Source organism: Nomascus leucogenys, chromosome 4 (genome assembly GCF_006542625.1).
Source record: "Nomascus leucogenys isolate Asia chromosome 4, Asia_NLE_v1, whole genome shotgun sequence".
NCBI lineage: Eukaryota > Metazoa > Chordata > Mammalia > Primates > Hylobatidae > Nomascus > Nomascus leucogenys.
In genome coordinates this window covers 46,434,915-46,462,450 of record NC_044384.1, presented here as the reverse complement: position 1 = coordinate 46,462,450, position 27,536 = coordinate 46,434,915, and the positions used below count along the sequence as shown (strand labels likewise).

The 27,536-nt window shown below is 36.1% G+C and overlaps 1 protein-coding gene across 2 annotated transcripts in view; it reads right to left on the bottom strand.

The window, feature by feature from the left end:
* CCDC178 (coiled-coil domain containing 178) overlaps positions 1 to 27,536 on the bottom strand; it is a 506,700-nt gene that overhangs the window by 380,256 nt on the left and 98,908 nt on the right. For both annotated transcript variants that reach the window (XM_012506252.2, XM_030810102.1), the window contains exons 10-11: positions 18,474 to 18,694; positions 8,753 to 8,895 (exon numbers count right to left, since the gene is read on the bottom strand). In XM_012506252.2, coding sequence (XP_012361706.1) covers positions 8,753 to 8,895; positions 18,474 to 18,694 — 364 coding nt within the window. The remainder of the gene's footprint in view (positions 1 to 8,752; positions 8,896 to 18,473; positions 18,695 to 27,536) is intronic.

The following is a 27,536-nucleotide window of genomic DNA, read 5'->3' as shown; positions in this document are numbered from 1 at the left end:
ACTGATTTCAGAGTTAAGCTCAGAGCCTCAGGACACCATTAATGCCTAAAGCCTTTGCCACCAAAACTGAAATCGCACATGAAGTGGCGAAGGTGCTATTAAAAGAAATTGTGCCTAGATTCAGGCTGCCATGGTCAATCCAAAGTGGTAACAGACTAGCATTCATATCCTTCATTACTAAGGCTATTTCTCGGGATCTAAAAATTAAATGGTGCCTACATGCCGCCTGGAGCCCACAGTCTTCGGGTAAAGTAAAGCACACCAACCAGACAGACCCTCAAAAGGACTTTAGCCAAATTATGCCAGAAAACTAATCTCTCATGGATTTTGTATCATCCCATGTCCTTGTTAAAAATGAGAATAGTTCACAAAGAAAAATAAAACTGAGGCCTCGTGAGCTAAGACTGGTCCAAGTCTGGTCAGATAACCAGGAGGTCCTCAGAAATATTGAAAAAAATAAGAGACGCCACCCAAATTTTAAAAAGTAATAAAAGCCCTTCAGGCCTATAGAAACTGAAAATTACCTTCACTGTGGGATCTGACCCTCCATCCCTTCCAACTGGATACTGTGCTTACTTAAAAACCTGCAGGTCGGGGAGACCACAAGATCATTTACGACCTAAATATACGAGCCCATATCTGGTAATGCTCATAAATAACTCTGCCTTAATGTTACCAGGAGTGATGCCTTAGGTTCACCACACCTGAGTAAAAGCAGCCTCAGAACCTAAGGAAAAAAGTCCCACTAATCAAGCTGAATTGCTTTCAGATCTAAGATTCCTGCTCAAAATGATTGACAGGAAACCTTAAAATACATGACATCCTGGAGAATGAGCCCTAGGGCACCGAATCCCCAGAGAAGTCAAAATGTTTAATGGTTTCCTGTCCCCCTCTCACCTGAGGAATAAAAGGCAATTAGGCTTATTCTGGCTGGTACTGGGATAGCAGGTGGTCTCATAGCCCCTAGGGAAGGTTGGCCTACCATGAATTTACCCTCTGCAACCTCAGAACAGATATAGAAATTATAGCCTATAAGACCAGTGATGCCCTTACCCTCCTCAAAGTCTCCCTAGACTCACTAACTAACACTGTGCTTGATAATCATCTGACTTTTGATTATCTCTTGGCAAAAGAAGGTGAGGTACGCGTGGTCACCAGCTCTTTTTGTTGTGCTTGGGTAAGTAATTCAAGATTAACAACAACGAAAAGACATTAAAATCATCTACAACCAGGCCAAGTGTTTGCACCAATTTAACCTAAAGGGCACAGACTCAAGGAATATGAAAATGATAAAACAGGCCAGCCCTGATTTCACCCGGTTTTTACCCTTCCTGGGCCCTTTAGCTACCATCCTACTTATCTTGATCTTCAGGCTCTGTCTCCTAAACTCTCTGGTCTCTTTTATGTATAAGCAAATCGAGGCCATACAGGCATATAAAAAGGTAGGCTTATACCCAGGAGATAACCAGACCTACCTAAGACTAGCTAGGGAAAAAATTCACTCCTCTAACAGGCCCCATATTGTCAAAGGTGTTCGAACCAGAGTGACTCCATTTTGACTGGGGGCTAGGAAAATGAGGCTGGGCCTTGATAGGCTGCATTCTCAAAAATTTAGGCATTCCTAGCCTCTAGACGTTTATGTTAAGGGAACAAACTAATAATGTTTACTAAACAGACCCAGATTTGGGAGTGTCCATATATCCCGATATCTGGCAAACAAATTTTGTGTTAAAGATAATAATACCGATTCTTGCAAACTATAGTAATTAAGAAAATTAATCCTTTATCACAAACCCTTGTAGCAGAGCACATCTCCCATATATACAAGCATTGTACCTAGAGTGGACACGTTCCTCCTCTTACTTTCGGAAACGTCCTAGTCTGTCTGTGGAGTATCGGTCCTTTTGAGAGGTGACAGCGTGCTGGCAGCCTGGCAGCGCTCGCTCTCAGGGCCTCCTCGGCCTTGGCGCCCACTCTGGCCGAGCTTGAGGAGCCCTTCAGCCCGCCACTGCACTGTGGGAGACGCTTTCTGGGCTGGCCAAGGCCAGAGCCGGCTCCCTCAGCTTGCGGGGAGGTGTGGAGGGAGAGGCGCGGGCGGGAACCGGGGCTGCGCGCGGCCCTTGCGGGACAGCGCGAGTTCCCTGGGCGTGAGCTCAGAGGGCCCCACACTCCCAGCGGCCGCCTGCAAGCCCCAGGCAGTAAGGGGCCTAGCACCTGGGCCAGCAGCTGCTGCGCTGGATTTCTCACCGGGCCTTAGCTGCCTCCCGGAGGGGCAGGGCTCCCAACCTGCAGCCTGCCATGCCTGAGCCCCCCGCACCCCTCCCCCGCACGCCGTGGGCTCCTGCACGGCCCTAGCCTCCCTTACGAGCGCCGCCCCCTGCTGGACGGCGCCTGGAGCGCGGGCGCAGGGCACTCCTGGCAGCTCCACCTGCGGCCTCCGTGGGAGATCCACTGAGTGAAGCCAGCTGGGCTCCTGAGTCTAGTGGGGACTTAGAGAACCTTTATGTCTAGCTAAGGGATTGTAAATACACCAATCAGTACCCTGTATCTAGCTCAAGGCTTGTAAACACACCAATCAGCACCCTGTGTCTAGCTCAGGGTTTGTGGATGCACCAATCGGCACTCTGTATCTAGCTAATCTGGTGGCGACTTGGAGAATCTTTATGTCTAGCTAAGGTATTGTGAATGCACCCATTGGCACTCTGTATCTAGCTCAAGGTTTGTAAATGCACCAATCAGCACTCTGTGTCTAGACCAAGAACCCACCAATTCCAGACACACTTTCACCACTTTACCTCTCTTAATAAACTTGCTTTTGCCTTGCACTGTGGACTCACCCTGAATTCTTTCTTGCACGAGATCCAAGAACGCTCTCTTGGGGTCTGGATTGGGACCCCTTTCCCGTAACAATATTAACACCCAACTTCAGATTGAGGAAGTTGTAGAAGACAGACTTTTACTCCTCAGCACCCTTCAAGAATGAGGAGTGAATATACAGAAAAGGGGGGATTTGTTATCCAGTGTAATGCCTACATGACATAGCTGAATTTCTACCCTGCCTTAACTCTGCTTATCTTTAAGAAACAGAACACCTGTGATTAAAAAAGTTTCCTTTGTAACCAGACCAGCTGAGACAGGTTTAAACCAAGATAGCCAACCAAAGGACTTCAAAAGGACCTCAGGCCTTATTATAATTTCATTTCCATGCTAAATGATAGTCCCAGCAGCACCGTGACCATTGCCAATCCCCATGAAACAACTGGAAGAAGGCATAGGAGGACAAAAATGAAGCAGCACTCTGGTTCTGGGAAGTTGACTACCTATTTCTGGAAAAGATAAGAATATTCCCTCCCCTTGCTTTTAATGTCCAACCTCCTCATTAAATAAATCCTATATTTTAACCCCCTCATCCTTCACTAGTGGAGAAGTTGAGTTGTGAGCCATGTTACTATTTCTCAATTCCATGGTCTGCACTGCTTAACGCTCACTTTTGGTTTTGTGTATTGGTATTGTGACTTCAAACAAGGAAAGATCTCATCTTCTGGAAGAGTGGCTTTGTCAGTAACATGAATATCAGGGAGGAGAAGCTGAGATCATTGGAAGCCATGTCAGATGCTGCTAACAACAGAGTCCTTTGGTCAATTGCATTTCTCATAGTTGGTGGTCACCAAGGTGCAGTCATATGGTCTTCATGTTAAACTCAGGACAAAAGGAAATGATTTAAATAGATAATAAGCCAGAAGAAATTCTTCAGAAGGCTTGAAAACAGAAAATGTGAGAAAACGATCAAGAAGCATGGAGTACACAATAAGAAAATCTAATATATGTTTAATTTGAGCACCAGACATAGAAAATGGGACCAAGGAAGTTGTTCGAAAAGATTACGACTCAGAATGCTCAAGATTAATGAAAAATCCAATACATAGAAACAAGAAGACTAACAAATCCCACTGGAATAAATAAAAATTAACAGCTAGAATATCTTGAAAAATAAAATTAATTAAAATTCATAACAAAGAGATGGTCTTAAAAACAGGCAAAACAGCCAAAGAAAAAAATATATAGATTAGATGCATAAAACTGAAAGTCAAATGGTCAGCTTCCTTCTTAATGGCAAAAATGAAAATTAATAGATTATGAAATGTTATAATTAATATATGAAGGTCAACTAAGAATCAACAATTCTATGAAAAAAGAAAATATCTTTCAAACAAAAATTCTGAAAGTTTATCATCAGGAAAACTTTGCTAAAGGTTATGCTAAAGGATCTACTTCAGCCAGAAAGTACTCTTTTTTTTTTAATATATTTTTTTTTATTATACTTTAAGTTCTAGGGTACATGTGCACAACGTGCAGGTTTGTTACATATGTATACATGCACCATGTTGGTGTGCTGCACCCATTAACTCATAATTTACATTAGGTATATCTCCTAATGCTATCCCTCCCCACTCCCTCCACCCACGACAGGCCCCAGTGTGTGATGTTCCCCTTCCTGTGTCCATGTGTTCTCATTGTTCAATTCCCACCTATGAGTAAGAACATGCGTTGTTTTTTTGTCCTTGTGATAGTTTGCTGAGAATGACGGTTTCCAGCTTCATCCATGTCCCTACGAAGGATATGAACTCATCCTTTTTTATGGCTGCATAGTATTCCATGGTGTATATGTGCCACATTTTCTTAATCCAGTCTATCGTTGTTGGACATTTGGGTTGGTTCCAAGTCTTTGCTATTGTGAATAATGCTGCAATAAACATACGTGTGCATGTGTCTTTATAGCAGCACGATTTATAATCCTTTGGGTATATACCCAGTAATGGGATGGCTGGGTCAAATGGTATTTCTAGTTCTAGATGCTTGAGGAATCACCACACTGTCTTCCACAATGGTTGAACTAGTTTACAGTCCCACCAACAGTGTAAAAGTGTTCCTATTTCTCCACATCCTCTCCAGCACCTGTTGTTTCCTGACTTTTTAATGATTGCCATTCTAACTGGTGTGAGATGGTATCTCATTGTGGTTTTGATTTGCATTTCTCTGATGGCCAGTGATGATGAGCATTTTTTCATGCATCTGTTGGCTGCATAAATGTCTTCTTTTGAGAAGCGTCTGTTCATATCCTTTGCCCACTTTTTGATGGGGTTGTTTTCTTCTTGTAAATTTGTTTGAGTTCTTTGTAGCAAGGCTGGTTCAACATATGCAAATCAATAAATGTAATCCAGCATATAAACAGAACCAATGACAAAAACCACATGATTATCTCAATAGATGCAGAAAAGGCCTTTGACAAAATTCAACAATGCTTCATGCTAAAAACTCTCAATAAATTAGGTATCGATGGGATGTATTTCAAAATAATAAGAGCTATTTATCACAAACCCACAGCCAATATCATACTGAATGGGCAAAAACTGGAAGCATTCCCTTTGAAAATTGGCACAAGACAGGGATGCCCTCTCTCACCACTCCTATTCAACATAGTGTTGGAAGTGCTGGCCAGGGCAATCAGGCAGTAAAGAGAAATAAAGGGTATTCAATTAGGAAAAGAGGAAGTCAAATTGTCCCTGTTTACAGATGACATGATAGTATATTTAGAAAACCCCATCGTTTCAGCCCAAAATCTCCTTAAGCTGATAAGCAACTTCAGCAAAGTCTCAGGATACAAAATCAATGTGCAAAAATCACAAATATTCTTATACACCAATGACAGACAGACAGAGAGCCAAATCATGAGTGAACTCCCATTCGCAATTGCTTCAAAGAGAATAAAATACCTAGGAATCCAACTTACAAGGGATGTGAAGGACCTCTTCAAGGAGAACTACAAACCACTGCTCAATGAAATAAAAGAGGACACAAACAAATGGAAGAACATTCCATGCTCATGGATAGGAAGAATCAATATTGTGAAAATGGCCATACTGGCCAAGGTAATTTATAGATTCAATGCCATCCCCATCAAGCTACCAATGACTTTCTTCACAGAATTGGAAAAAACTACTTTAAAGTTCATATGGAACCAAAAAAGAGCCCACATTGCCAAGTCAATCCTAAGCCAAAAGAACAAAGCTAGAGGCATCATGCTACCTGACTTCAAACTATATTACAAGGCTACAGTAACCAAAACAGCATGGTACTGGTACCAAAACAGAGACAGAGACCAATGGAATAGAACAGAGCCCTCAGAAATAACACCACACATCTACAACCATCTGATCTTTGACAAACCTGACAAAAACAAGAAATGGGGAAAGGATTCCCTATTTAATAAATGGTGCTGGGAAAACTGGCTAGCCATAGGTAGAAAGCTGAAACTGGATCCCTTCCTTACACCTTACACAAAAATTAATTCAGGATGGATTAATGACTTAAATGTTAGACCTAAAACCATAAAAACCCTAGAAGAAAACCTAGGCAATACCATTCAGGACATAGGCATGGGCAAGGACTTCATGTCTAAAACACCAAAAGCAGTGGCAACAAAAGCCAAAATTGACAAATGGGATGTAATTAAACTAAAGAGCTTCTGCACAGCAAAAGAAACTACCATCAGAGTGAACAGGCAACCTACAGAATGGGAGAAAATTTTTGCAATCTACTCATCTGACAAAGGGCTAATATCCAGAATCTACAAAGAAAGTAATCTTAGATGAAAAGCCTAACATTTATGAAGGAAAAAATAAAAATAGTTATTTTGTGGGTAAATTTAAAAAATAATCTTGACTACTTAAAACAATAATAATGTACTTATCTGTTGTACAATGAAATATTCAGCAACAGCAACAAATATTTTATTCAGAAGAAATGTAATAACTAGAGTAAAATGTTTCTTAGTTCGTTTTATTGTCCAGCAGGATAACAGTATCAGATGTTTTTAGAGTCTGACAACATTAAGTTTGCCTGTGGTGGTAATTAATAGGATTTCCTACTAAAAGAATAGAAACAAAATTATAGTAATCAAATTCAAGAAATAATAAAATACCAATAATCAACATGAAAAAAGGCAATAAAAAAGAAAAAATACAACAAATGTGGCAAATAGAGTAAGTTATGTGGTAGTTTATATCCAAATATATTAGTGATTCATGAACGCACTTAATGGTCCACCCTTGAAAATATTTTCAAACTGAAAAAAATGCATCTACATGGTGTTTACAACAGATGTATCTAAAATATAAAAACTTTAAAGCATTAAGATTAATTGAAAATATTCATCAAAAGAAAGCTAGCACAACTGTATTCATGCCTTAATTGAGTTTAAGCAAAAATGTTCCAAGAGTCAAAGAAGGTTAATTCATAATGATAAAGGAGGTTAATTGGTATCCCAGGAGGATATTAACAATTTCAAATTTGCATGCACCTGAGAATATAGCCTCAAAATATAGGAAGCAAAAACTGATAAAAATAATTATGTAGACAGATGTATCACCATAGTGGGCAGTTATAGACCTTCCTCATTACTTGACAGAAAAAGTAAAAAAAAAAAATTAATAAATGGAGCAATGCTTCTCAAACATCACCTCAGGGTCTTTTAAAAGTGCAGATTCTCATTTAATAGGTCTGTGTTGAGTCTGATTTTCTGAATTTTGAATGAACACCTGGATAATGTTAATGTTGTGGTATAAAGATTAACCTTCATGCTTAGTAAACTTGATCTAATGAAAGAGTAACAACAGTACACTCAACAAATAAAGAATGAATGTTATTCTCAATTACACAAGAGTACATGCCAAAACATGCATTCTTAATTAAGACTAAACAATTTTCATGGTTTGAAACAATATAAATTTTTCTCATGGAAATACAATTCAACTGGAAAGCACTAATAAAAGTTAATTAGAACTCAACATATAAATTTTAAAAATACATATTTCTTAATAACCCATGGGTCAAAGAAGAAATCATGATAAAAATTAGAAAATATATCCAATTGATCAAATATAACTAATTAGGTTAGTTATAAAAGAGATTTCTTTATTAACTAAATAGATAATATTTAAGTACATGTTGAAATATACATTGGATGTGAGGAAATATAAACACCTTCAGAAATGAATGTTATCTAGGTGGTGAAATTTTGTATAAATTGATTTTGCTTATATGTATATGACTCTAACTCCCATAGTGGCTGTAAGTTCTTTTATACTAAATCATTGATCAATTTGAATAAATAAAAATGCTATTACATCACACAGAATCATAAAGAAGTTATAGTCAACAAAAGGAACTGAAGGAATATCAGAAAATAAATACATCAGGAACAAATGTAGAAAAGAAAAAACTCTCAATAAATAATATGCCAAAATAATCTATATATTTAAATATTTTATTTCATTGGTAATCAAATAAATTCATGTTGAAATATTACATGCTAAGTTTACAACTCATTTATTGATATCTTATTTGTTTTTAATCATATCCCATGCTGGATTTTTTTTTAAATAGTTACTTTTGCACACATAGTAGGGATATTTATTGTTATAACATGTCCTCAGGCAATTTCACAATATATATGAAGAGCTTTAAGATGACACAGAAATATAGTACTTCAGGGATTTATGCACACATAATTTTACATATATGAAATATACATCTTTTTATTTACATGTAAACTTGGTGATAAGACAGGTATGAATAATTTAAAATTTTATTTTTCTCTTTATCTAAATTTTCCATATAGAAATATACATTACATTTTTACTTAATATTTAATTTCTAAATGTTATAATTAGTGTTTGTGAAAAATTCTTACTTGTAGGCCTCTATGGTTTTTTCATCCTGGTAAATATCTTTATCCATCTCTTCTTTAATTTGCTGAGCCTTCAATCTGGCATTTTCACAGGCTTCTAAAGCTTCTTCAAGTTCTTCATTAACTTTTCTGTGTAGGTCCATTACCTAGAAACGAAAATATTTTTGCTTATATTTGCACTTAATGGTTAATTAAAAATAATAACTTCAACTTAGTGTAGTATTGATTTAGATCAAAAGTTCTTTAGAAACATTATCTTCCCACATTTAGCCTATTGTTTGGTAAGTGGAATTTCAGCCCTGACAGGCATTAATGCTGGGAATGTATAAATGTTACTGAAGAAAATAATTTCAATATCCAAGTTAACATGTCCAAAATGAAATCATTATCTTTTCACTCATAAAAAATTTTTATTCCTCAAATAATACTTTATTATTTAAAAAATCAGAAAACAAAGATGAACAATCGCAAACAAAGTCACCTGTACTCCTCTCCACTAAGAAAAACCATTATTCTTAGGTTGGTGCAAAAGTAATTGTGGTTTTTGCCATTAAAAGTATGCACCAACCTAATATCTTAGTGTAATACTTCAAAATATTCAGTTTTTACTCCTTTTACTAATGAACAAACATCATACTAATCTCCTGTTTTACTAATTAACAAACATCATACTAATGCTCATGTCTCCATCTCTTCCTTCTGTCTCTCTCTGTATATCGCAGTATCACATTACTTTTACTTAATATTCCCTTATATCACACATACTCATGATGCAACTCATTGTCAATTATATGAGCATTATGCACAGTTTGACATGCACAACGCATGTATGAGGGACATATAACATCAACAGTACTGTGATGCAGAACCATGTAAGGAAATTGCACAATATATAGTTATACTGCATGTTCTTGAATATTTTCTTCAAACATACTGTTAAAACAGAATTTTCTGAGTCATAAGGTATTAGCATATATTTTAAGAATTTTGATTAATATTGGTTGCCAAATTACTCTCCAGAATAAGTGGTAACACTTTGTATTCTCACCAGTGGAACAGAAGAAAGCCCATGTTCCAAAACTCTTTCCAGCATTTTATATTACTTTTTCCTAATAATATTATTTAAATTGACAGGCCAAAAGGTTATCGTGTACATTTTACTAGAATTTAATGGCTGTTTCTGTAACAATTTTGGAATGATTGACATTTTTACTACAATAAGCCTTCCTGTCTTAGGATATATTATGTGTCTACATTAATTGTCTCTTTATTTTCTTTAATAAGATTTCATAATTGTAGTCTTAAATTGTCTATACCTTTATAAATTTCTTCATCAATATTTAATGACTTGCTAGTAAAGCAATTTTCTGTTTATATTTTTAACTATTTATTGAAAGTATGGAAAAAAACTTTATTTGTGCTAGTAAAAGTATGTTGTATTGGATAGTTTAGTTCTGGGAATACAAACTTATTTTGAAAACAATAGTCTTCTATTTGGTGTTTTAATTATAATAATATTAAAATAATTTTATTTCACAATTTTTAAATGTATATCTTTTATTTCATTTTATTGTCCTATTACATAGCTTTCTTCTGTTCCACTGGTGAGAATACAAAATTCCCCAAAATGATGTTAAATTATAATAGGGATGTCAGGTTTACCTGATTTGTTCCTATTATTACAGCTTTAGCATTTTAATGATTAATATGAATGCTTGTGTGAAATAGTTCTTTATTTAAATTAAGGTGTTTTTCAAATTTTAATTTTTTATTATAATTGCCAGTTTTAAATAATGAATACATCTTAAGCATCATTTGATAAAATTCTGTTTTTTAATCATGTTAATACAATAAATTATACGCCTAGATTTTCTGCTGTTAAACCATTCGCACATTGCTATAATACATTTCTTTGGAGTGACATATTTTTCTTCTCTTACACTGAAGAATTCTTTGGCAAATAATTTATGTAATTTTTCAAGTATGTATTTATTGGTAACTTATATATGTAACGTTATTTTTATAGAATTTCCATAAAGTTTCGGTATTTAAATACATCACCTTCATTTAACTTAAAAATTTCCCTCCTCTTCTTTGGACTAAATATTTAAAACAATATTGAAATTATTCATCTTTTACAGGTTAGATCATACGCAACTGCAATATCACCAGCTTTAGGGTTTATTATTAAGTGCAATAATTTGATATTTTATTTTTGAGTTTCCCTTTGATACTGGAATAATATCTACATACAAAATTTTTCTTGTGGTTAAGGTATTTTTGATAGTATAATTATTTTTTCTAGTTTTATGGGACGGTGATCTTACAACGCATCTTTTGAAATTTATCCTTCTAAATTAAGTTTATTTGTTGAAGTACAACTTATATAGTATAGAATGAGACAAGTTAAAGTGTACAATTCAGTGGCATTCGGTACATTCACAATGTTGTGCCAACATCACCCTTTTCTAGTTCCAAAACATTTTCATCATCCCAAAGGGGAACTCTGAACTCATTAAATGGTTACTCCCTAGTCTCCCCTTCCTATTTTAAAATATTCTCCTAGTGGGAAGACACAATGCAGTGAAACTGGGCTAGATGAAAGGCAGAATTCTGTCACTTACAGCTCCAAAGGAGAGATGGCTACCAGGTAGGGCTGTGTTAGGGGGTTCAGCTGGGGACAGGTTAGCAACAAGCTGGAGCTATAGGGGACAGCTTATGGGTGGCAAACAGTGGGTGTGGGTAGCTAAATTTCAGCAGATCTCTGTGGAGTGGCTAATTTTAATCATTTCAGCAGACTCTGAAGTACAGCAGGTGTCCCTGCTTGTCTGGGGCCTGTCTCTGTTGAGAATAGGATGGGTACATAGTGGCGTGGAATGTGAGGGCCCAGGAAGGGGTTGGATATGTGAGTTTAATCAGCTGCTCAAGAAAGGGAGGGCCAGCCTTTAGCCACGGCCTCAAAACTGGGTAAGACAACACAACATACTGTGTACTCTAAGAAGTAAAATATGTGCCTTGGCTCTCCATCATGCCTGGAATTCTGGAGGGGCTGAGTGTCCTTGCAAGCCTTGTTTTATGGCCTTAGCATAACTGGAGACATGTGGGACCTTGATTTATATTTTGGCTATCTATGAGGCAAGGGATTCCCAGAGTTGTTTACTCTAAAGGGGGCAACTCTTTACTTCCCACTCTGTATCCCGTTGTTTTTGGGGTTTTTTTCAATTCTTTTTTTCTTGTTTTGGGCTTCTAGTCACCATCTTTGTCTGCTAACTTATATTGCATACCTTCTCGGTGGTTACAGAAAAAAGGGGATTGAGCAGCCCTCTGACCTAACTTGAAGGCAGCCTTCTCTCTCATTCGAAGACATCAAGTCTACCTCCCAGGTATTGGGGTGTGCACTTAAAGAGGTATAGCAGACTCCCTTTGTGAAAATGCAGTTAGCCCAAAGTATCAGTCCTTTGACATGTTGTAATGCAGCAGCATTTACTAAAGCCCAAGCACACTGGCTAGGGGTTTTGAATTTTGTGAGCAACTGGGTAACTTCAGCAGACCTCTAGCCAGGGCCTTAAAACTGGGTCAAGATTGCATAATAAAAAAATAATAATTTTAAAGGGTTTTAAAACTGTATTACAAACAAAACATGACAAACGAAACTTGATATTACATTTCCCCCAGCCCTAGGCAGTCATTAATCTTTCTGTGTCTATGGATTTACCTATACCGGATCTTTTATATAAATGAATTATGCAATATGTGACTTTTTGTGTCTAGCTTCTTTACTTAGCATAATGCTTTGACGTTTTATTCATGTTGTAGCATGTATCGGTACCTCATTTCTTTTATGGCTTAATAATATTTCATTCCATTGATATATTGCATTTTGTTTATCTCAGTAAATAAACATTGGGCTGTTTCTTTTGGTTATTGTGAATAGTGGTACTAATATCTATGTACAAGTTTTTTTTTTGTTTTTGTTTTTTAGCCTCAGCTTTTGTTTCTTTTAGATATATACCTGGTGGTACAATTGCTGAAGAATATGGTAATTCTGTGTTTAGCTATTTTAGAAATAACCAAAATGTTTTCCATAGCGGCTGCACTATTTTTGCATTCCCACCAGCAAATTACAATGGTTCCAGTGTCTCTAGGGCATCCTTGCTACTTTCCATTTTATTTTTAATCCTATCCTAATGGGTATGACTGGTATCTTATTGCGGTTTTGATTTGCAATTTTTAAAGACTAATGATGTTGAACATAAATCTTTTCATGTGTTTGCTGCCCATTTGTATGTCTTTCTGAAGATACGTCTATCTATTCATTACTATGAACAGATATATAACAGATATATGTATATCTGTTCATGGCAAGTTCTCTATTTTAAATTTAGCTGTTTGTCTTTCAGTTGTCAAATTAGAAGAGTTCTTTATATATTCTGGGAACTATATCCGTTTGAGATATATATAATTTGCAATGTTTTCTTTCATTCTATAGGTTGTCTTTTTACTTTCTTGATAGTGTCCTTTGATGCAAGAATGCTTTTAATTTTGACTAAGTCCAATTTTTCTATTTTTTTCTCTTTCGTTACTTGTACTTTCAGTGTCATAGCTAAGAATCCATTTCCAAATCCAAGGTCATAAAGATTTATCCCTAGGTTTTTTTTTTTTTTTTTTTTTGAGACAGTCTTGCTCTGTTGCCAGGCTGGAGTGCAGTGGTGCCATCTCAGCTCACTGCAACCTCCACCTCCCAGGTTCAAGCGATTCTCCTGCCTCAGCCTTCTGGGTATCTGGGACTACAGGCCCATGCCACCACACCCAGCTAACTTTTGTATTTTTAGTAGAAACGGGGTTTCACCATGTTGGCCAGAATGGTCTGGATCTCTTGACCTCGTCATCCACCCACCTCAGCCTCCCAAAGTGCTGGGATTACAGGCGTGAACCACTGCGCCTGGCTATCTGTAGGTTTTCTTTTAAGAGTTGTATAGTTTAAGCTCTTATATTTATGTCTTTGATTCACTTTGAGTTAATGTTTATATGGTGGGAGGTAGGGGTCCACTTTTATTCTTTTGAATATATATGGATATTCAATGTCCCAGCATCATTTGTTGAAGAGGCTACACTTTCTTTCAATAAATGATTGTTCTTGCACCTTGTTAAAAATCAATTAGCCATAGATATGTATGTTTATTTCTGAAATTTCAGTTCTACTTTATTTATCTATTTCTTTATACTTAGGCAAATATATTTTGCTTACTACAGCTTTGTAGTAAGTTTTGAAATTGGAAAATGTGACTTCTCCAATGTGGCCTTCTTTAACAATATTATTTTTGCTACCTGGGGTTCCTTGCAATTCCACGTAAATATTAGGGTAGACTTTTCCATTTCTGCAAAAGATCATTGAGCTTTTGTTCTGGATTGCATTGACTTCATAGATATTTTTAGGTGCTACTGACACTTTAACAATATTGAGTCTTCCAATTCATGAATACAGGATGTCTTTCAATTTATTCAATTCTTATTCAATTTATTTCAGCAAAATATTATAGTTTTTGCTATAAAATCTTTCATCTTCTTAAAATTATTAGTATTTTATTATTTTTGATGACCTGTATATGGAATTGTTTTCTTAATTTTTTTTGGATTGTTCGCCACTAATGTATAAAAATACAACTGAGATTTGTGTGTTGAGCTGAATTCTGCAAGTTTGCTAAATGTGATTTTTAGCACTAAGAGACTGTTTTGTGAATTCTTTGGTATTTTCTGTATATTAGATCATGTCCTCTGATAATAAAGAAAATTTGACTTTTTAATTTCTAATTTGTATGCCTTTTATTTCTTTTACTTGCCTAACTACCCTGGCTTGAACTTTCTGTACAATGTCAAATAGAAGTAGTAAAAGAGGGTATCCTTCTCTTATTTATGATCCTAGAGGAAAAGGTTTTTAAGTCTTTCACCATTATGTTCAGTATTACCTGTGGGTTTTACAAAAATGTCCTTATTCATAGTGAGCAAGTTTTCTTTTTCTAGTTTGTTGAGGGTTTTTATCATGTAAGAATTTTGGACTTTGTCCATTGTTTGTTCTTCAACTGAGACAATTGTGTGTGTGTGTGTGTGTGTGTGTTTCCTTTATTTTATTCATGTGGTACATTAAACTGATTTTCATATGTTGTATCACATATGTATTCCTGTGATAAACGCCATTTGTTCTTGATGTATAATCTTTTTAATATGCTGCTAGATTTGGGTTGCTAGGATTTTGTTGAGGATTTTTGCATCTATATTCATAAGGTATACTGGTCTATAATTTACTTCCTTGTGATATATGTATCAGGCTTTAGTAACTAGGTAATGCTGACATAGATGAGTTAGGAAGTGTTCCTTCCTCTTCTTCCTCTTTTCCTTTTGGAAGAGTTTGAGAGTTTGAGAATTATTAGTGTGTGTGTGTGTGTGTGTGTGTGTGTGTGTGTGTGTGTGTGTTTGGTATAATTCACTAGTGAATCCACTTGGTCCTGGGCTTTTTTTTTTTTTTTTTGGTGGAGGGGGGAGGTGGTTACTTATTCATTCCTTTACTTATTATACACCTGCTCAGATTTCCTATTTCTTCTTGATTCCATTTTATCTAGGTTATCCAATTTGTTGGCAAGAATTTTTATGGTCTCAATGTATGTATTTTTATTTCTCTCAGGAAGTATTTGGGCCTCTCAGTGCTCATAATTCTGCTTTTCATTTTTGAGTATTGTCAGTTATGCTCATTTTACCAAAGAAAAATGTGTTTACTTTTACTAAGATATCACTTTTCTTCTACCTTATATTAGAGAGTTTTCATATTTTGGCTGCATGACATTTATAGCCTTTCTTAATAGCATCTCAGTTTCATGATGGGGAATTATTTTTTCTTGGGGAATTACTTTCCCTTGCATTGTACACCCACAGTGGATGGTTTCACAGAGTTTATGGCTCACACTACAGAAGACAGGAGGTCTAAACTCTCATTTTGACCCCTGGAATAGTTAGAAGGTCACCAGCTGACTTAAAGGCAGGTAAGCAGAAGCACTGATCTAGGAATTTAAGATGCGATGGAGTAGCACAATAATGATGAAATAAAAGAAGGGCAGTCATTGCATTAATGGTGACCATATGAGTCAGGCTTCTCTAGAGAAACAATCAATAGGAGCGAGGAAGATGGCGGAGAGAGAGAGAGAGACTCATTTTAAGGAAAAGGCTCACATTATTTTGGAGGTACAAGTCCAAAATCTGTAGGGTAGGTTGGCAGGCTAAAGACCCAAGGAAAGGTTGCTGTCCCAGTCCAAAAGTAGTGTGCTTACAGGATTCCTTCTTGCTCAGAGGAGGTCAGTTTTTGTTCTGTTAAGACCTTCAGTTGATTGCACAAGGCCTACCCACAATATGGAGAATAATATGTTTTACTCTAAATCTACCAATTCAAATGTTAATCTCGTCCAAAAAATGTACATTTATTGGAAACATCTGGAATAATGTTTGACCAAATATCTGGGCATCATGGCCCCATAAGTTAACAATTAAATTAACTGTAATTTTGGCCCAGATAAGCTTTACACAAACGTTGCTTTTTTTTTTGGTCTGCTAGCATGAATTCTTTCTTCCCATTCACAAGCCTGATCTTCCAGCTGCCCAACAACTCCACTTGCCCTGCTTATAATGTACCCAAGTTCACTATCAGGGAAAAACACAGTAAAACAAAGGGATACCAATTAAAACACATATAGACAAAATTTTAAAGAATGACAATAAAAATGTCAGCTAAATTGTGAGTTATACCAGTTAGGATTGAGTTTTGCTGTAAGTTACAGAAATAAACCAAATAAGTTGCTTAAACAAGGTTGCAGTTAACTTTCCTCTCACAGAACTATATCTGACTATCCTTTTACTCTTCAGCCATCCTGAGTTGTGGCTTCCATCCCCAAGGTTGCTTCGTGCTGTAAAATGGAAGTTAGAGCTGCAGCTATCATATCAAGGTTGCTGGAAGTTTAGTAAATAGCTTATTTGGCATTTTCTAAACTTCCAGCAACCTAGGTATGATAGCTGAGGCAAATGGCCAAATAGACTACCTGTGTGAGGCAGTCTATTTCAAAGAGATTTCCTAGAAATTGCAGCCAATAACTCCTACCTATATCTCATTAGAAATACAATGAGAAAAGGGAAATTGAGAAATATCTCCCAGCCTGACACATTGTCATCCAACTATATAGGGGTCTATTACCTAAAAAGGAGGACAGTACTTGCATTCTTGTCCACAGTGGAGAAATGAGACTTCAGTATTGCCACTACTTCAGTAATAGAAATTGTTACAGGCACTCTGAAAAATAACTTGGTGTTATCTAATAAAATAGTAAATGTGTATAACCTACAATCCAGTAAATACCCAACTAGGTATATAACCCCACTAGGAAAAATTCACATGCAGATACAGTGGAAGGTATTCATGTGTGATTATTGTTTACAGTCAAATAAGCAGTTTTGTTGCCAGATATTGGAAACAACTCAGATGGCCAACAGAAGATGAAATAGTAAGTAATTACATTGTGAAATATCTATTTGATGGAACATTGTAAGTAAAATGAATGAACTAGATCTATACATATCAACAGTAGCTTGATTAAACTAAAAAATTGTCAGATTAAAAAACAGGTTGCAGAATATTGCACAATGTATGGTACTATTTGTGTGATTAAAAATACTATGCATTGTTTATTTACACACATGCATATATATAATTATATAAATTATACAAATTTGGCTTATAAACACATGACATTCATTATAAAGATTGTCTTTGGTAAAGGAGGAATGAAAATGGAACTGTTGAGGGAAACACAGGAGACATTTAACAACTTGTTTTATTTACTTTAAAATGTTCAAAAATAAATATAATACAAATTTAAATTTGTTCATTTTGTGACAATTATCAATAAATTATTTTCATATTCCACAATAGGAGAGTTAAATATCTAATTAACCATTAAGAATACTTTTATTTCATTTATATATTTTCATAAACAATGAAATTAATATATTTTACTTGTATTTTTACTCGATATGATTATGGCTTAAAAAAAAACCCACAATTTTATTTTTCTGAAGTTCTTGTTTTGTTTTGCTTTGCTTTGAGACAGGGTCTCACTCTGTCATCCAGGATGGATTACAGTGGCACAATCACGGATCACTGCAACCTCAACCTCCAGGGGTCAAGCAATCCTCACACGTCAGCCTCAACGTCAAAGGGTCAAGCAAGCCTCCCACCTCAGCCTTCCAAGTAGAGGATACTACAGGCATGAGCCACCACATCTGGCTAATTTTTGTATGTTTAGTAGACATGGGGTTTCACCATGTTACTCTGGCTGATCTCTAGCTCCTGGGCTCAAGCGATGCACCCACCTCAGCTTACCACCCAATTTGCTGGTATTACAAGCATGAGCCACCACACCTGGCCTTACCTAGCTATTTTAAATCACCAAAATTTTACTAGAAGTTTGACTAAATCTGCTTAATAATCTTAAATATAATGGTAAGAAAAGAAGACATAGTTAAAATGAATACCAACAGTTGGTAATGTGTAGAGACAAAGAGCGGGTCAATTTTAAGAAAAAAAAAAAAAAACCTTTAAAGCTGTGTTAATTTCTTATGGTTGAAAAGTTTTTGCATAACTAAGTAATAATTTATGAAATGCTCATGCATTCGTTTATTTATTTACCTCCATTTTTTTTTTGTAACGGTTCTTCAGATCTTGAAGTTCCTGATTCCGCTTAGAGTCCAGTAGAGGGCCATGTTCATTCATGTAGTCTATGTCTGCTTGAATCTTTGCATTTGCCTCTTCTAACTCTGTCTTTTGTTTTTCAAAATGTTGTAGTTGATTAGCTTTATCTTCAAGATGCCACTGTAATTCTATAACATCGCTCAAATAGGCCTCGTGTTCTAGATATAGAAGGATAAGAACAAAAGAAAATCTGATTGGAGAAAATGTTTGATAATACATAAATATAAAACATTTTAATTTCAGAAATTCCTTATTTGTGAATCTTACTACTTTTTTTTTTTTTTTTTTTTGAAATGGAGTTTCGCTCTTGTTGCCCAGGCTGGAGTGCAATGGCATGATCTTGGCTTACTGCAACCTCTGCCTCCCAGGTTCAAGCAATTCTGCCTCAGCCTCCCAAGCAGTTGGGATTACAGGCATGCGCCACCACGTCTGGCTAATTTTGTATTTTTAGTAGAGATGGGGTTTCTCCATGTTGGTCAGGCTGGTCTCAAACTCCTGACCTCAGGTGGTCCACCTGCCTCAGCCTCCCAAAGTGCTGGAATTACAGGCATGAGCCACCACACCCAGCCAAATCTTATAGTACCTCTAAAATAAAAGGTACTATAAAATATATTACTTTCTTAATTCATCATCAAAAGGATTAAAATACATGTTTCATAAGATAATAGTTATTTTAGTACAAATCCTGTTTATGTTGTATGGTCAATGTATATTCTGATCATTCTATAAAGTACTCTATGTAGCTGCTTCAAAGTGAGAACTGCAAGAGTAGAGGCCTTCCAAAACCACCTAGAAGGAAAATGATGAAATAAGACTTACAAATATCAGAACAAAAAAGGCAAAAGTGATTATTATTTTCTTATAGAAAAACACATGAAATAGTGAAATGAAAATTATTACAAGTAAGATAGTTCATGTAAAAGCAAAATAAAAAATGCTTACCTATATATAAATATGTTGAAAACAGAATATCTCACAATAGCAAAACTAAAACATAAAATAAACTACATAAACCTATTAATAAACCTAACATGAATTGGGTAAGGTCTGTAAGGGGAAAGTGACAGCATGCTATCAAACAACACAAAAGTGAATTTGAATAAATGAATAAAATTACTTTTTCTGTATAAAAATATTTGAAATTTTAAGCACAGGAATTTCCTTATACTAATGTATAAATTTAATTAAATCTCAATGAACAGACAAGGACAATTTTAGAAAAAAAGCGTTAAAAGATTTTCTCATTATTTTAAGTTTCTAGCATTAACTGAATCTTGCATTTTTGGAATAAAACTAGGTGGGCTAGTTTATTTTCTTTTTTATCTTTTTAAAATAAATTCCTTGATGGAATTTGCTGATATCTTTACTTGGGATTTTCTGCATTTATACTTGTAATTTTGGCCTGTATTTTTCTATATTTGTACTGTGATCATTTAATTTTGATTTATAATTTATGATAGCTTCTTATATCAGCTGTAGTTTCTTTTGATTTCTTTTCTCTAAGATGTTGTGGAAGTTTGAAATTGCATATTAAGCCCCATGGCCCTATGTATATATTTATTTATTTTGTGAGGAAGGATTTTTAGTTACTGGGTCAAAATCATTCCTTTAATGACTATATGAATATTTTGATTATCTATTCAGCAAGCTATTTTTCTCTGTAAATTTATTTAGTTTGTCAAAGTTTCAACAATATTCAAAGAAATTTGTTCTTAACGTAGTCATCACTATTAATCACTGCTACGTCCCTATGTATTTTCATGCCTAATCTGAATCAGTTACACATTCTCACTGTGTTTTTTGTGAATTTTGCCATTGGTTTTACATTATGCTCTTTCTATTGAGCCAACTTCAGCTTTGCATCTCTTCTGCATTACATATTTTTATTATTTTACCATTTTGTTATTGGGTTTCTCCTTTTTGCTTTGTATTTATTTTGCTTTTTTTCCTAACTTCTAAACTCATATACTTTGATAATTAATTAAGTCCCTCTTTTTGATGTAACAAAAGCTACTAATTTCTCTTTCATGACTTGGATTTTTCCCATACATGTAATGATACTTTTAATGATTTTTTAAATGAAATACTTCTAAATATTTTTTATTTTCTGATACATGCAATGTTTTATAACATCTTTTTTTATGTTTTTTACCCTCACCAACTAGACAGTTAGATTTTTGTTCTAAAGAGTCAGACATTATCTTGTTAAATATTGTCATTATTACTTCCATGAGGATCTTCTATTAAATATTCATGATGCCCTCTCATTCTGTATGCCATATTATAAATATTTTATTTATATTTTTCTCTCCTTGTCTTGCTGTGATGCATTCCATGCAATTTCTTCAAGTTTTACAGTTAACTATTACTTCTCTCTGAGTCTAATAAACAATTTAACCAATTATTAAATTAATTTTATGTAATATATTTTTCATTTCTTATAGTTTTTCATTTGCATATTTTGCTTTCTTTAAAAAAGTTTCTTGTCTTTGCTTTTATTTTTAAACCTTTTTATTTCTTGAAACGTATCAAACACTTATTTTATAATCTCAGATATAATCCTATATCTGACACATTTTGAGTAAAATTATGTGGTCTGCTTCTACTGATTCACACCCATTGAACCTGTATCTTTGTGTGTTTTATGATATTTAATATTGAGCTACTTCTTTTCTTGGAACTTTATCTGAGATAAATTTTTCATGCCTGGGTTGAAATTTTAGTCTTGCAGAGCAAATTTGCCTTTGATCCTGTCAGTTGCCTGACTTTACTACTAACCTACAGAACATTTAAATGACATTCTCCACTTAACAGTTTTTAAGCACACAGACAGCTGGCAGTGGGGGATCACAAACCTATTTGAGATTAGTACATTACAAATGTTCAGGAAGCATTGTTTTCTTCCATTGTATAAGAGAAACAAGTTTCTTGGCTGCTCAATCTGAGCCACAGGTTTATTCATGGTTCACTCTTAGGCTGAGGATTAGTAGACCATTGGATTCTCATTGTTATGTCCGGATCTCTAATTAGACTTGTCACTCTGGGTGAGACTTAAGCTTTATTTCCAGTATCCTGTACCCTACACATACATCAAAATGGCAACTCAAGGACATCAGGGTTTCAAGGATTCCCCCAGGGCTAAATCTAACACTGATGTCTATTTATTTTCAGAAATTTCCATTCCAAACTTAAATGTTGGCCATGCTACATTTCTTATGTTCTTGACAACTTAAATGATTTGAAGAATTAAACTACATGAGCAAATCTGACAATTGAAATTATAACTTTGATATTATTGGTTTATTTTCTGAATTAATAGTTAAAGTGAACACCCTATTCTCAAAACTCAATGAATAACTAAACAGAAAATTCTTAAGGAGATAAAACACTTGAACAGCACTATCAACCAAATTGACCTGATATTTATAGATAGTCTACCCAACAACAGCAGAGTATATATTAATTTGAACTAAACAGAACATTCTCCCAGACAGATAAAATTTTAGGAAATTTATAAACTATAAATAATTTAAATATGAATGAAACATTTAAAAAATGTTTCTACGGCCTTATAGTATAGTTTGAAGTTGGGTAATATGATGCCTCCAGATTTGTTCTTTTTGCTTAGTCTTGCTTTGGCTATGCAGACTCTTTTTTGGTTCCACATGAATTTTAGGATTGCTTTTTTCTAGTTCTGTGAAGAATGGTGGTGGCATTTTGATAGGAATTACATTGAATTTGTATGTTGCTTTTGGCCATACGGTCATTTTCACAATGTTGATTTTACTCATCCATGAGCATGGGAGGTGTTTCCATTTGTTTGTGTAGTCTAAGATTTCTTTCAGCAGTGTTATGTAGTTTTCCTTATAGAGGTCTTTCACATCCTTAGGTATATTCCTAAGCTTTTTTTTTTTTTTTTTTGCTGCTATTGTGAAAGGAGTTGAGTTCCTACTTTCTCAGTCTGGATGCTGTTGGTGTAGAGCAGAGCTATTGATTTGTGTACATCAACTTTTGTACACAAAATTATTATCCTGAAACTCTGCTGAATTAATTTACCAGTTCTAGGAGCTTTTTGGATGAGTCTTTAAGGTTTTCTTTTTTTTTTTTTTTGAGACAGAGTCTTGCTCTGTCGCCCAGGCTGGAGTGCAGTGGCGCAATCTCGGCCCACTGCAAGCTCCGCCTCCGAGGTTCACGCTATTCTCCTGCCTCAGCCTCCCGAGTAGCTGGGACTACAGGCGCCGGCCACCACGCCCGGCTAATTTTTTGTATTTTTAGTAGAGACAGGGTTTCACAGTGTTAGCCAGAATGGTCTTGATCTCCTGACCTCGTGATCCGCCCACCTCGGCCTCCCAAAGTGCTGGGATTACAGGCGTGAGCCACCGCACCCGGCCCGTCTTTAAGGTTTTCTACGTATATGCTCATGTCATCAGCAAACAGCAGCAGTTTGACTTCCTCTTTACCCATTTGGATGCCCTTTATTTCTTTCTCTTGTCTGATTGCTCCGGCTAGGACTTCCGGTACTATGTTGAATAAAAGTGGTGAAAGTGGGCATCCTTGTCTTGCTCCAGTTCTCAGGAAGAATGCTTTCAACCTTTCTGTGTTCAGCACAATGTCAAAACAGCATGGTATTGGTATAAAAATAGGCACATAGACCAATGGAACAGAATACAGAACCCAGAAATAAGCCAAATACAGCCAATTGATCTTCAACAAAGCAAACAAAACAACATAAAGTGAGGAAAGGACACCCTATTCAACAAATGGTGCTAGGATAATTGGCAAGCCACATGTAGAAGAATGAAACTAGATCCTCATCTCTCCCCTTATACAAAAATCAACTCAAAATGGATCAAAGACTTAGATCTAATACTTGAAATCATAAAGATTATAGAAGATAACACTGGAAAAACTCTTGTGGACAATGGCTTAGGCAAAAACTTCATGACCGGGAAACGAAAAGCAAACGCAACAAAAACAAAGATGAATAGATGGGACTTAATTAAACTAAAAAAGCTTCTGCTCAGCAAAAGAAATAATCAGAGTTAATAGGCAATCCACAGAGTGGGAGAAAATTTTCACAAACTATACATAGAAAAAAGGACTAATATCCAAAATCTACAAAGAACTCAAATCAGTCAGAAAAAAACAAATAATCCCATCAAAAAATGGGCTAAGGATATGAGTAGACAATTCTCAAAAGAAGATATGCAAATGGCCAATAAACATAATGGAAAAAATGTTCAACATCACTAATTATCAGGGAAATGCAAGTCAAAAACACAATGTGATACCACCTAACTCCTGCAAGTATGACCATAATCAAAAAATGAGAAACATTATAGATGTTGGCATGGATGCAGTGAAAAGGAAACACTTTTACACTGTTGGTGAGAATGTAAACTAATTCAGCTACTAGGGAAAACAGTGTGGATATTGCTTAAAGAACTAAAAGTAGATCTCCCATTTGATCCAGCAATCCCATTACTAGGTATCCACCCAGAGGAAAAGAAGTATATGAAAAAGATACTTGCAAATGCATGTTTATAGCAACAAAACTTGCAATGCAAAAATATAGAACCAGCCCAAATGCCCATTAATCACTTAGTGAATAAAGAAAATGTGGTATATATACCATGGAATACTACTCAGCCATACAAAGGAATAAAATAATGGCATTCACAGCAACCTGAGTGGAATTGGAGACTATTATTCTAAGTGAAGTAACCCAGGAACAGAAAACCAAATATTGTATGTTCTCACTCATAAGTGGGGGCTAAGATATGAGGACTCAAAGGCATAAGAATGATTTGTTGGACTTTGGGGACTTGGAGCAAGTTTTGGGGGTGGAAGGGGTAAAAGACTACACATTGGGTACAGTGTACACTGCTTGGGTGATAAGTGCACCAAAATCTTAGAAATCACCACTAAAGAACTTATTCATGTAACCGAACACCACCTGTTCTCCAAAAACCTAATAAAATAAATAAATAAATAAAATTTTCTAGCACAATATAATTAAATTAGCCATAACAGAAATTTTTATGAAAATTTCAAAATAAATGCAAATTAACCAGCAACTTCTAAATAAATAGATTCCATAAGAAATCACAGGGATATTTAAAAAGATATTTTGAAGTAAATAATGAACTCACAGCATATGAGCATTTATAAAATGCAACTAATGACATTCTGAGAAGAAAATTTACAGCTTTTAACTGATAATTCTAGAAAATAAAAAAGGCATCAAGTAAATAATCAAAGCTTCTAATTTATAAAAAGAGAAATATAGTAGGTTTAAATTATTCCCAAAGCAAATAAGATATGGGAAATCAGAGGAAGAATTTCAATGGTATAAAAGCTGAAACATAGTAATCAATAAAGGAAGCAAAAGTGGACTTTTTAAAAAGATCAACAAAATTGACAAATCTTTTGCTTGAATGACCACGAAATAAGGACACAAGGCACAAATTACCAAAATTAGGAATGAAAAAGATACCATCACTACTACTATTACAGAAATTAATTATAAGAGAATTTCATGAAAACATTTAGGCCAGCAAACTAGGTAACTACAATAAAATGGACAAATTCTTCAGAAGATATACATTACTGAAATTGACTCAAGCAGCAACAGAAAATGGAAGAGACCTTGATATGTTTTGGCTGTGTCCCCACCCAAATCTCAACTTGAATTGTATCTCCCAGAATTCCCACATGTTGTGGAAGAGGCTCAGGGGGAGGTAACTGAATCAGCGGTGGCTGGGCGGGGGGTCTTTCCCATGCTATTCTTGTGATAATGAATAAGTCTCATGAGATCTGATGGGTTTATCAGGGGTTTCTGTTATTGCTTCTTCCTCATTTTTTCTCTTGCTGCTGCCATGTAAGAAGTGCCTTTCACCACCGGTCATAATTCTGAGGCCTCCCCAGCCATGTAGGACTAACTCCATTAAACCTCTCTTTCTTCCTAGTCTCGGGTATGTCTTTATCAGCAGTGTGAAAATGAACTAATACAGTAAACTGGTACCAGGAGTGGGGTGTTGCTGAAAAGATACCCCAAAATGTGGAAGTGACTTTGGAACTGGGTAACAGGCAGAGGTTGGAACAATTTGGAGGGCTCAGAAGAAGATAGGAAAATGTGGGAAAATTTGGAACCTCCTAGAGACTTGCTGAATGGCTTTGACAAAAATGCTGATAGTGATATTAACAATAAGGTCTAGGATGAGGTGGTCTCAGACGGAGATAAGAAACTTGTTGGGAACTTGAGCAAAGGTGACTCTTGTTGCGCTTTAGCAAAGAGATCGGTGGCATTTTGCCCCTGCCCTAGAGGAGTATGGAACTTTGAACTTGAGAGAGATGATGTAGGATATCTGGTGTAAGAAATTCTAAGCAGTGAAGCATTCAAGAGGTGACTTGGGTGCTTTTAAAAGCATTCCATTTTAAAAGGGAAACAGCATAAAAGTTCAGAAAATTTGCAGCCTGACGATTCAGTAGAAAAGAAAAACCCATTTTTTGAGGATAAATTCAAGCTGGCTGCAGAAATTTGCATAAGTAGCAAGAAGCCTAATCTTAATCCCCAAGACCATGGGGAAAATGTCTTCAGCCATATCAGAGACCTTCATGGCAGACCCTCCCATCACAAGCCTGGAGGCCCAGGAAGAAAAAGTGGTTCTGTAGGCCAGGCCCAGGGTCCCCATGCTGTGTGCAGCCTAGGGAGTTGGTGCCCTATGTCACACCCACTCCAGCTATGGCTGAAAGAGGCCAACATAGAGCTCATTGTGGCTTCAGAGGGTGGAAGTCCCAAGCCTTGGCAGCTTCCACATAGTGTTGAGCCTGTGAGTGCACAGAAGTCAAGAAATGAGGTTTGAGAACCTCCACCTAAATTTCAGACGTATGGAAATGCCTGGGTGTCCAGGCAAAAGTTTGCTGTAAGGGTGGGGCCCGCATAAAGAACCTCTGCTAGGGCGTTGAGGAAGGGAAATGTGGGGTTGGAGCCCCCAACAGAGTCCCTACTGGGGCACTGCCCAGTGGAGCTGTGAGAAGAAGGCCACCATCCTCCAGAGCCCAGAATAGTAGATCCACCCACAGCTTGCATGTGTGCCTGGAAAAGCCACAGACACTCAATGCTAGCACATGAAAGCAGTCATGAAGGAGGCTGTACCCTGCAAAGCCACAGGGGTGGAGCTGCCTAAGACTGTGGGAACCCACCTCTTACATCAGCATGACCTGGATGTGAGACCTGGAGTCAAAGGAGATCATTTTGGAGCCTTAAAATTTGGCTGCCCCATTGGATTTTGGACTTGTATGGGCCCTGTAACCCTTTTGTTTTGGCCAATCTCTCACATTTGGAACAGCTCTATTTACCCAATACCTGTACCTCCATTGTACCTAGGAAGTAACTAGCTTGCTTTTGATTTTACAAGCTCATAGGCAGAAGGGACTTGCCTTGTCTCAGTTGAGACTTTGAACTGTGGACTTTTGGGTTAATGCTGAAATGAGTTAAGACTTTGGGGGACTGTTGGGAAGGCATGATTGGTTTTGAAATATGAGGACATGAGATTTGGAGGGGCCAGGAGTAGAATGATATGGTTTGGCTGTGTCTCCACTCAAGTCTCAACTTGAATTGTAACTCCCAGAATTCTGACATGTTGTGGGAGGGACCCAAGGGGAGGTAATTTAATCACAGGGTCCAGTCTTTCTCATGTTATTCTCATGTTAGTGAATAAGTCTCATGAGATCTGATGGGTTTATCAGGGGTTTTTCCACTTTTACTTCTTCCTCATTTTTCTCTTGCCACCATCATGTAAGAAGTGCCTTTAGCCTCCTGCTGTGATTTTCTGAGTTCTCCCTGGCCATGTAGAACTGTGAAGTCCAATTCAACCTCTTTTTCTTCCCAGTCTCAGGTATGTCTTTATCAGCAGTATGAAAACAAACTAATACAGACCTAAAACTAGGAAATAAATTGATTTACCTATTAAAAATTTACTGACAACTTTGGGCTTA